The sequence below is a fragment of the Cebus imitator genome, unplaced genomic scaffold, assembly GCF_001604975.1.
Source record: "Cebus imitator isolate Cc_AM_T3 unplaced genomic scaffold, Cebus_imitator-1.0 Scaffold599, whole genome shotgun sequence".
In the NCBI taxonomy this organism is placed as follows: domain Eukaryota; kingdom Metazoa; phylum Chordata; class Mammalia; order Primates; family Cebidae; genus Cebus; species Cebus imitator.
This window is the reverse complement of record NW_016107914.1, coordinates 576,916-588,294: the sequence shown is the minus strand read 5'-3', so window position 1 is coordinate 588,294 and position 11,379 is coordinate 576,916. Positions and strand designations below refer to the sequence as shown.

Sequence of the window (11,379 nt, the reverse complement as noted above, 5' to 3'; positions counted from 1 at the left end):
TGCGCGCAAGTTGGAAGCCTCAGGATGGCTTCCAAGGGTGGCCCGCCTGGAGGCCCTGTCCTGGAGGGCACCAGCCTCCATCAGCTGGGACTCCCTAGCTCCAGCTGTGCCCCCAATTGCAGCAGGGCCTTGGGCAAGTAGCAGTGGTGGTCAGGAGAGGTGCTGGGTGCACCCGGACACCAGAGCAGCAAGGGGCTCAGCAGCCTGAGGGTTGGGATGGGTCCAGGCCCAGGCTGCACCTTGCAGTGCCGGCAGGACGTGGGGAGTGGCAGAGGGATGCAGCCAGACAAGCCAACAGGTGCTATGACAACACGCAGGGGCAGAGGCCCCCAAGGAGTGAGATGAGAAAATCCCGCAGTCTCTAGGAGCCCCTTTCCACCCCTACAGACATCTGAGCCAGGGCCAGTGCTCGCCACAAGCCCCCGCCTGGGCCCAGCCACGTCTGCCTGTCTCGTGCCTTATCTTGTTACCTGTGATGAGACCGCCTGACTGGAGAAGCATGTTCCTGTCGGGGGCAGGGGGAGGATGCTGAAGTGTGGCCAGAAAGGCAGCAAGGGAGGGGGCTCCACAGCAGGGAGCCAGGCCGTCTGGGCACGCCCTTGGCACCCCCAGTACCCCCAGCCCCGTTGTTTCACTCCTGGTGGCTCCCCTCTCTCCTGGGGCATGCGGGAAAGTCACCTGCTACCCTCTCTCCTCCTTTCCCGCTGCATGGGGTCTGGACAGAGACTCCTTGTCTCCCCTCGCCTCCCTTCCCCGTCCAGCCCAGGGGTGCGGGCAGCTGGTTCTCCCAGTAAAAGGATTATATCATCTGTAATGTATATCCAGACACACGTGCACTGCTGCTTGGGAGGACAAGACAAGGAGAGGGAGCCCGTGCAGCTGGCCGGAGGGGGATTGTATTGAACCTGAACCTGAGCCCTCCTGGAATGGGGGTGTTAATGGCTCGCCAGGTCCTGGCCCCCAGAAATCAATCGCTGCACAGGCTGGTGCTCTCTGCTCTGCCCCCTCCTTTCCCTCTCGCCTACCTCCCATCTCTCCCTGCTCACACCCCTGGGCTCTTGGCTTCCTAACTGGCCTGCCTTTGACCTCCTCTGCAAGTGAGATTTCAGAGCCACTATAGGCCATTTTGTTTCAACGTCTGGGCATGGCTCCATTGGGAGATGCTGTGAACAGGTAGGGTGCTTCTGAAGGCACGGCAGCTGGTAGCTGGGGTGAATCTAGAAGATTCAGATCTCGGAGGGGTTCAGAAGGAGGAGTTGGAGGGACAGCGGAGGGGCTTGTCATGTGAACAGATGGCTTCAGCTGCAGAAGGCACCTCTGTAGGACCCAATGGTTACCCAGAAATAAACTCCTGGATGTGTGTGCACCCTGGCACCAGGGCCCGTAGATGTGACCCAGGTTCCATGCAGGGTGACAGGCAGGGAGGACCCGGCACAGCAGGGTAGCCTGGGGACTTCGGCTTTGACAGCCATCACCTTTCCCACAGTCTCTCCCCAAAACCTCATTCACCTGGACAGTGGCCCAGATTCGGGACCTGAACAAAATGCCCCTTAACAGGTCCAGGTAACTGCAGCCAAAGCCTTCCGTGTCAGAGGGCGTCAGTCGGGCCAGCCGCCTGAGGCCCTGCCAGGCTAACGAAGTCTCTACCCCAAGCAAAGCGCAGCTCCCTGGCCCCTCCACCTTGCCCCAGGCTGGCAGTTCCTGGGGCTGCTTTCAGGGTCTCTGGGGAGCACCTCTGGGGTTTGGGAGGGCGTGGGGTCTCACAGGAAACAAGATGGCCACTTCCCAATGGCCATCCCCAAGGAAGGAACGAGAAGGATGGCAGTGGCCTTAGGGTTCAGGTGGAATGGGGGTTGAGGGGCGCAGAGGAAAGGACAAGGGCTGGAGCGCCCCGTCACTCCCGTTAGCAGCAGATGGACCCAGCTGCTTTGGAGTCAGAGGCCCAGCTGTGCCCTCGTTCTGCGAAGCAAACTTTCACTCACTCAAGTCCCCTTTGGGAGCATTCTGCATTTTCTTCCCCAGCCCTGGGGATGAGGAGGGGACCGCTATTTCCTGAGGCATCTCGGGGCAGGCCTGGCCTTTGCATGCTCCTTTTCCAGCAACGATGGTCTCGTTGCCTGTAAAGCAGACACTGGGAGGGCTGGAGTGGGAGCTGTGCAGGGACGAGGGCGGATTATTCGATCCAAACGTTTCTCCCCCAGCCTCTCAGCCCTGAGTCACTAAAGCACGGGATGGTGGCGGTGGTGGGGGGGGTGTGTTAACCAACCTTTCTAGAAACTCCTCTGAGTCAGCTCACCCACCAAGCCTTTGGTGATCAGCTGAGCATCCAGGCCACGGGCACAGCTGTCCCACGTCCTCTCCAAACAGGAAGCACCGTCGGTGCAGGGGGAATGTGAAAGCCAGCCCCCTGTTTTTAGGGCACAGCTTCTATGGTATATGGCTTTCTTAGGAAAGGTCCCGTAACTTCAGCACATCTAGCAGTACAGGCACCAGTGGCGGCTGCATATGCTCGCCTTCATGGCAAGTCCTGGGCAGCCTGGCCCCCCAAGGCTGTAGGGGAGAGCTCCTGTGCAGCCCCACGAGGCCCAGCGTCCAGAACAGGTACACGGTTGCAGGGCCAGTGGCCTCCTTCCAGGAGGGACTCTGCTGCTGTCAAGGCTGAAAAGGTGCAGAGGGGCAGTCGGGCCCAGAGCAGGGCGGGCAGGCCTGGCTGGCCACAGCAGGACCCTCCCAGCTCACTCACCATGGCTTGAAACTGCACAGATAGGAGGGCCCTTGGAGATCACATGGTCCCACCTCTCTCCTCAAAAGTACAGACCAGGAAATGGAGACCCAGAGATGGGGCAGGGACCTGGGCTCCAGAGGCAAAGCTGCTGCCCTTGTCTCTTCCAGGGGTAATGACTCAGGGGAATTCAGCGCTGCCGCAGACACAGCCAGGCAGCCAGCGGAGCTGCTGGCATCCCAGCCCTCCCTGGCCGCACCTTATCCTGCGCTCCCTGGGTGGAGAAGACACCCCCTTGATGCTCACATCCTCCTGCCGGGTCTCAACCTCTCCTCCACTGCAGGCAGGAGGCCAGGCTCATGCACTGCTGACCTGGGAGCCCCAGAAAGGCCAGGTGCAGACCTCGATGGCTGCTTCCCTTCCCTTCCCTTCCCTCCCCTCCCCTCCCCTCCCCTCCCCTCCCCTCCCCACGCAATATTCCGCACTCACGCTGGTTCAGGCTCTAGGCTTCTGAACTCAGCCAGCCCGAGCCCCATCCCACTTTGCCACTACACTATTGTGCCACCATCAGGGAGCCACGGCCTCAGTTTCCCAGGCTGTAACATGGGGACAATCTCCTCAGACTTCCAGAACTTCTGTAAGGATAAAATGAGGTCCTTGGTGCCAATGGGTGTGACCTGTGGTACAGAGGAGAAAGCTAACGGGACCTGGTGACAACACCCGCACCCGCTCCCTACTTGCTCCCTGCCCCTCCCCCAACATGCTGGCTCCACCTCTTCCAGACACTGAGGCTCAAATGCTATTACTAGTAGCCAGAATCTGACACATGAGAATAAGAGGACACACTGCAGGGGGACCCGGGGTGGGGGCGGAATTGGCAGCCCTGTCAGCCAGACTTTATACCTTCTCCACTGTGGGAGCAGGAGATGGCTCTGGGGACCTCAGTGGGCCCCTTGGCTGGGGTGCCGGTGCAGATTCTGCGGAGCAACCGTCCCCCTAGCCCAGGCCCAGCCTAGTTCAGGGCCCCCAACCCCACTCCGGCGCCCCAAGCTCGGAAGTCCCCACTCAGTAGCGCCATTGGGGACCGGGGAATGCAAGGCGCCTCGTGCAGGACGGGCGGAGAGGGCAGAAGCTTGCAGGTGGGAGGAAGGCGGGCGGGGGCGTGGGAGGTGGAGGGAGACGCCGGGAAGGCCGCGGCCCCTCCCCGCTCCCTCCCTGCGCGCCGCCAGCTACATTGCCCCTCCTGGGCAGGGGGCGGAGAAGACGGCGACGGGAGGGGAGGAGGCGAAGGAGGCGAAGGAGGCGGCGGCGGCGGCGGGGGCGGGATTTGGAGTTTCCCTCCGCAGCGACGGCGGCTGCCCCTCAGCTCCTGGCAAGGCCGCCGCCGGGGGTTCCGGTGGCGTTAGGCGGCAGCAGTGGCGCTTCCCGCCGCCCGAGCTTCAGAAACTTCCCGGCCGCGACGCAGGGAACAGGCTCAGAAAACCGAGCGGAGCAGAGGTGAGTGGAGCACGCAACGTCCCCGGGACCCCCACCCCACCCCCAACCCACCCGGCCTGGCTGACCCCCCCGACGTGCACCCCCTCCTCCACCCTGCACCCCCAAAGTCCTGACAACGCACTCCCCACGAAGCCGGCGCACGCGCCCCTAGGAGACCCATTGGGTGCTGCCGCCGCACACCCGTGCACCCCGCCCGTGCACCTCCCCTGTCCGCTGCCACTTAGACCGGCTGCACACTCGCGCGCACACAAACCACGCACCACAGAGCCGGGTCCCTGTAATGCACACACTAGCAGCCCCTGAGCCACTACTCACCACTGTCCCCAACTCATGCCAACCCACGGAGACCCTGCCACGCCCCAGTACACACCCAGGCGCACACGCATGCTTCCAACACATCTCTGCGATACCTGCACTAACATAGCTCCCCCTACCATGCCCTTGCCACCTTGAACTCCCCATATCCCATGACAGACACCCCACCCAGGTTCCCAGCCCAGAGACACTGCAGTCCACCCACCCGGGAGCGAGGTCCCATCACAAATCCACATCCCCACGTACCAGGCACACACCTCCAGCATCTCCAGCGCGCACTCTCATCCGCCCCAGCCTGCGCGCACACCTGCTGGATTCACGCTCTCCAGCACCCTACCCCGCCCGCATCACAAATACCCTTCGACACCCCCAGCACATCTCTGAGTCCCTCCCTCCCAACACCTGGCACGCGGACTCTAGAGGCTGCAGCATTTGGTGGCATCCCTGCCAGACACCTCTGGCTCTCCTTCGGCAGCGGCTGATCAGCCTTGGGCTCCCCAGGTGCCTCCCTAAACAGACCTTGAGACTCCCCAGCGACTGGCTTGGCCTCTTCCCTAAGAGATAAAGAAGGCACTTGGGGTGCAAGGTAGGGTACTTAGATGTGAAGGCAAGGGGCCGGGGGGAGGGGCTGGGAGGAGGTGGAGAGAGCCCGCCGCTGAAATGGAGGCGGCCCAGGTGGGACCAAAGGGGCGCCAGCTGCCGGACCAGCACGTAGTAGGTGGGTTCCATGCGAGCTGGTGTCCGCGCGCGCTGTCTGGGTGCCGGCCTGCGTGTGTGTTACGGGGAGAGCTGTATGTGCACGTGTGCTTGTGCGTGTCGGGGTGGGGGAGGAGTGTGTGATCGGCAGAAGGAAAAGCAGGAGCAGCTCCCTCAGGCAACAATTGGTTTCATTCATTCATGCCTTCTTTGTTAACGAGCATTTCTTCCGCGAGCGCCGGGCGCGTGCCAGGCCCTGCACTGGGGGCTGGGGCCAGCTTGGGGCCGGGCACACACACGTTCCTGCCTTGGACGAACTCCCAGTCCCGCGAGGAGACCAACCAGGAAAAGCAGAAAGTGGATTTGATGGAAAAGACACTGGATTTGGCAGACACGCTGTCGCTGGGACTTGTGCTCTTGGCCATGTGACCCTGCCGCGACAGCCGAAATCCTGCCACTCGGCCCGGCGGGAACGGTGCATTTCGGGGTGGGAAGGCAGCGCCGCGCAGCTCTCGGGAGGCCCCCGGGACCAGAGGGCGCACACGGCACGCGCGAGGCCTGCAGACGGCGGCTTCCCCGCGGCCTCCAGGGGGCGCAGGCCCGGCCAGGCAGAGGCCCGGGGTGCCCGGCGGGGGCGGGGAGGCGGGCGCAGCGCCCACCCTGCGACGAGCAGCGAGCGCGCGGCCTGGCTCCGCCCGCCGGAGGGGTCAGGAGAGGCCCGGGCGCGCGACGCGGCCTCCCCCAGCACAGCCCACCCGGGAGCGGCTGCGGGGCTCGGCGGCGCCCAGAGCTGGCGCTGCTGGGGGCCTGAGTGGGGGCAGTCAGGCGAGGGTCGCCGGTGAGAGGGGTTAGGAGGTTGGCTGCGCTCAGCCCTGCAGTGCGGAGGCGGCAACAGGTTCCCGTTTGTCCTGTTGCTGGCGCTGCGGGCGCTGTGGGCCCTGAACTCTGAGCTCTGACTTTGGAGATTGAGCCCCTCATGGCCTCCTCATGAGGCTCTTATGGCCCCGTCCTAAATGCTTTCTCCCGGTGGGAGGGCTTGCCAGCACGGCTCCGCAGTTACGTTCAGGGAGCCCCTCGCCAGCCGTGGACTCTTGGATCCTGGCCTTCCCCTCCCTTCACCATTTCAGACTTGCCTCTCTTCATCCGCATCCTAGCCCAGCTCCTCTCACCTCCAGGGAGCCCTCTCCAGAGCGGCCTAAGCACTTCAGGAGCTCCCTCTCCAGCCAGACTGAGCTGGGGGGGGGGGGGGGGGGGGGGGGGGGGGGTGACCCTCTGGTGTGCGCTGTGGCCAGCCACCTAGCCAGATCATTTGTAATACCTGGGGGTGGGAGGTTTCTGGGGAACACGGCTGTCTAGCTCCGGGCTGCTCACAGCCCTGTGCCACCTCCACTAGCCACAACCAGACTGGCACATGGCAGAACCTCGGTGGTGCCTTCAATCCCTGCCCACTCTGAGCTCCCACCCACAGCTGCAGTGGGGCTGCCTCTGGGCTGGGCACCAGTGTCCACCTCCACCACTGTGGGGCTAGGCTGAGATAGGAGGAGGCAGAAGACAGAAGTCAGAGTTCCTGCCCCAGGAACACACTGAGAAAGGGGAAAGTGACCACACTGGGGAGCACAAAGGAGGGAGACCACTGGCTCCGAGTTGGGAAGGCTGTCTGGAGGAGGGGGCCTGAAGAAAGAAGCAGAATCTCAGAACCTGGGCAGGGGGCATAGGAGGGAGGCCTGGGCTGCGGCCCATGCCCACTGGGCAAGAGAAGGAAGGGCACAGTCCAGCTGCCCAAAGCCCCTGGATGCGTGAATTAGGACTCATCTTAGAGACAGGGACATGGGGGTGTGGCCAGACAGCAGCCCAGTGCCAAGGTCCTGGGAGTCCCCGGCTAGCAGCCCACTGCCCAGAAGGGAGGGGGAGGGGAAACTGGAAGCCCCTTAGAGGTGATCTCCATCTGGCCGTGGGGGAGATCTAGGCCTCAAACGGCACCCCTCACACTCACCCACCCCCAGCTTTCCATCACCTGCCCTCTTCCCTAACCATGACCTCAGACATTTTCTCCTCTGACTCCGTGGCTCCTGAGAGGACTCTCTGGCGGACCGACTGGCCGTAATGACTGGCTTTCCATTTTCCACTCCTTAGAGAAGTGTGTTGTGGTGCCCATCCTCATGTGCATAACTTTGATTTCTTTTACTTTAGCTCCTTAGATTCCCAAAAGTGGTCAAAGGGTTGGGATTTTTTCCTAGCTCTTGATATTGCCAGATTAATTTCCAAAAGGGCCGTACCAATATATAACCCTGCAACAGTTGAACAGCACGTTGATTTCACAGCAATTTTGCCAGCACTGGGTGTTCTCAAACCTGAGGACATTTCTAGCACAGAAGGTGGGAAGTGTTACCTCGTTGGTCGTTGTTACTTGTTTTTTGGAGCTGCTTTCCTTCCACGCCTGAGGTTGAACCTTCCCCCAAATATTTGTAAGGCCGTGGCATTCCCTCCTTCCTGCAGTATGCAGTGTTTTCAGGTTCTTTGCCCATTTATCTACAGGGGTCTTAACCTTTTGGTTGGGTATGAGCTTTATCTTATCTATTGTACATTTTCCTTCAACACTGTTATTTGCTTTTGTTGGGCTTTAAGCAGAGAGGGGACTTTTAGCCAGGCCAGTGTTGTGGACACCTCCCGCTGACCCTGGTCTCCTGTCTCAGCGCTCACCACACCTGAGACCTTGTGCAGTGCCCTGGCTGCCTGTGGATCTGCCCTGCCTATTGTGCCCATGGAGGAAAGGATGGAGGCCACCAGCCTTGGTTGAGTGGATGGCATTCTGACATTGGGCAGGGCAGGGCAGGGTGGAGGGCAGGTCATTGCAGGCCCGGAGGCCTGGAGACTGTTGTGCAAGACGTGACAGTGACCTGGCCTAGAGCTGATGAATTTGAGCCCTTGGCTAGGGAAGGGGACAGGGGAGAGAGGCGTGGATGTGAGAGATATTTAGCTGGAAACTACTTCTCTCCATGTTGATCAGCCAAGAGGGGAGCCAGGGGTCACTCTTAGGATCAGTTTAGGGCTGGGAGCTCAGGGCTCCAGGGTGCTTTTGGCCAGTGCTGTGTGAGTGAAGCGGGCTAAGGTGGGAGGTGCCCAGGAGCTTCCTCTGCCTGTCTAGCCCTGCAGCAGAGCTCTGGGCCAAAGCTGCAGAAAGTTTCTGGTCCTGCTTCCTCCTTCCCTGGGCCATTTCAGTGGCATCCCATGTTTGGCCAAGCTAGTAGCTATGAGCCCATTACAGAGATGGTGCCACTGAGATCCAGGCAGGGGAGAGGATGGTCTAGTATCACCAAGTGAGTTGGGTTGGAGGCAGCTTCTGCAGCAGGGGGGCTGGGCTCTTGTCCCCACCCCTCCCCCTGCCTCCCGAGGCCAGGCTGGCGCCGGCCAGGGGAGCCGCAGCTGGTCCCCTGCTGGGCCCCTGACCTGCCCTTGGCCTCTGCCCCGACCCCGTCCCGCCTCGGTGGAAGCCCCAGCTCAGCCTACTCGCAGGTCCCACCCGACTGCTTCCTTCGGCTAGCACCCGTTGGCTCACTGGCCCCCAGGCCCGCCCCCGCAGCCCCGCCCCGGCCCGCCCCTCGGAGTTGTAACTCCACGTCCCAAGGCTGTCTCCAAGGTGGAAGCTGGGTCCAGCTGCCAGGAAGCGGCCGCTGAGCGGGCGCGCGGGGCTCGGCTTCCACGTGCGAGCCTGCACCGCCGCCCCGCCTTCTCCTAGCGGCCGGGCCTAGGGACTCCCTGCCCCGGGACGGCGCCCCGCGTTCCGCTGTGGCAGTGGCCGTGGCCAGAACGTCTACGCGCGGTCGCCTACCGCCGGATCGCGCTCCAGGTCTCTCTCCTTTTGTTCTCTCCTGAGGGTGGGGGGAGATGGGGCACCGGGGGCCAGGTCACCTCTGAGAGGACTCGCTGAGGCCCAGCGCCTCTGCTCCGCCTCTGTTCCCTGGCCCACCTGGCCATGGGGGAGATCTGGGTCTTGAACGGCACCCCTCACACTCACACCCCCCCACCAAAGTCGGAAGGTGGAACTTGGGGAGCGATCGGGGGAAGGCCGAGAGAGAGGAGCAGAAAGGGGATATGGAGGGAAACAGCTGCGGCCTCGGGGTACCCTTTTCTGGAGAACCTTTCCCCGTGCTGAGAGACTGCCTCGGGGGTTTTCTTGGGGCACCTTGTTGGGAATCCTCGCGATGGGGGGCCCTGGGCTCCCGCCTTCAGGACGCCGGGCCGGCTTCCTGTCTGAGCCCCCTCGGCCCCCCGGGAGCTCACACCGCCTTCCCTCTCTCCGCAGTGCCCGCGGTCCGACGTGTCAGAAGCCGAGCGGCGATGGAGGGCCTGGGGCGCTCGTGCCTGTGGCTGCGCCGGGAGCTGTCGCCCCCGCGGCCGCAGCTGCTGCTCCTGGACTGCCGCAGCCGCGAGCTGTACGAGTCCGCGCGCATCGGTGGGGCGCTGAGCGTGGCCCTACCCGCGCTGCTGCTGCGCCGCCTGCGGAGGGGCAGCCTGTCGGTGCGCGCGCTCCTGCCGGGACCGCCGCTCCAGCCGCCCCCGCCTGCCCCAGTACTCCTGTACGACCAGGGTGGGGGCCGGCGCCGGCGCGGGGAGGCCGAGGCTGAAACGGAGGAGTGGGAAGCCGAGTCAGTGCTGGGTACCCTGCTGCAGAAGCTGCGGGAGGAAGGCTACCTTGCCTACTACCTCCAGGGTAGGTGCTTCGGGGCCCTCCTTCCCAGGGGGTTCGGGATTCCTTTCACCTTAGGCCAGCCCTACCTCTTGTTTTCCAAAGCGGGTTGAGGCCCCCCTCCCCTGATGACCTGCCAGGCTGCTCTGAGAGGAGGGGAGCCCCGACCTCCGGAGGGTCTTCACTCTGAAGCCCCAGTCTCTGAGTCTGGAAAATGGGAAGTTGGCCTGACCTGAGCTAGTTTCCAGGATGCTCAAAAGGGAAGTACAAAGTGCGGGCCCTCCCAGGTCTCTGCAGTGAGCAAGGGAGGCAGAGGTCAGACAGCAGCAGGGCGGGGGTGGAAGGCTGGGGGGGATCAAGGAAGGGGAGGCAGGCGGAACAGGCCCAGGTGAGAGACAGGATTCTCATGAATCCAGAGCCAGCCGTCGCCAAGAAAGGTCCACTGGACTGTGTTAGGGACATATAAAGTGTCAGCTTTCCAGCCCGGGAAAACAGTAGTATCTGTAAACAGAGGTGCTGGGTTCTTGGGACTTTACAGCCATTCTGGTGGAATGTTCCATTCTCCCCCAAGCTCCCCACATCTTGGGGTCCCACTTCATCTCTGAGCATACTCAGAAGACGCCCAGGCAGAGAACTGACATCTGGGCTCTTCCTTGTCTTAAACTGATGGCCACAGTCCCCCCTGAGGCTGGCAGTACATGTAGACTCAGCTTGACCCTAGGGGTGTAAGATCCTGTTGGGTGGCTCAGCGTGAGCCCAGCTTCTTGCAACCCCAGCAGCTGCAGTGGGCACTTGCTGTCCAGAGCAGTGGCCAAGAGTGCTCAGTGAGGGTGGCTAGGGCCCCATGTGGGCACCAGGACATACCAAGCTGCTGGCTTTTGTGTTCCCTTTGGGAACATTTGCAAACCCCCTGACTTGTCTAGGGTTAGCTCCCCAGCCCCAGACAGAGGCACTTGGCTGCCCAGGAGGCCAGGTCAGCAGGCCCTATGCCCTCTCCCTGACAGGTGGCTTCAGCAGATTCCAGGCCGAGTGCCCTCACCTATGTGAAACCAGTCTGAGTGGCCGTGCCAGCTCCAGCTTGGCCCCGCTGCCCAGTCCAGCGCCCGTGGTGGGGTTGGGCAGCCTGTGCCTGGGCTCCGACTGCTCTGATGCGGAATCCGAGGCTGACCGCGACTCCATGAGCTGCGGCCTGGATTCGGAGGGTGTCACACCCCCCCCAGTGGGGCTTCGGGCATCCTTCCCTGTCCAGATCCTGCCCAACCTCTACCTGGGCAGCGCCCGGGATTCAGCCAACTTGGAGAGCCTGGCCAAACTGGGCATTCGCTACATCCTCAATGTCACCCCCAACCTCCCAAACTTCTTCGAGAAGAATGGTGACTTTCACTACAAGCAGATCCCCATCTCCGACCACTGGAGCCAGAACCTGTCGCAGTTCTTTCCGGAGGCCATTGCATTCATCGGT

The 11,379-nt window shown here is 62.5% G+C and overlaps 1 protein-coding gene across 3 annotated transcripts in view; it reads left to right on the top strand.

Moving 5' to 3' along the window:
• Positions 1–4,011: 4,011 nt before the first annotated feature.
• Positions 4,012–11,379, top strand: part of DUSP9 (dual specificity phosphatase 9) — a 10,809-nt gene continuing 3,441 nt past the window's right edge. Inside the window, exons 1-3 of one of the 3 annotated variants that reach the window (XM_017516691.2) lie at positions 4,012–4,219; positions 9,534–9,941; positions 10,922–11,377. In XM_017516691.2, the coding sequence (XP_017372180.1) occupies positions 9,569–9,941; positions 10,922–11,377 (829 nt within the window). In that variant the 5' untranslated portion in view covers positions 4,012–4,219; positions 9,534–9,568. Of the gene's footprint in view, positions 4,220–4,884; positions 5,121–8,848; positions 9,078–9,533; positions 9,942–10,921; positions 11,378–11,379 lie in introns of those variants that run through there. The other 2 variants (XM_037734293.1, XM_017516692.2) reach the window with 2 other exon arrangements.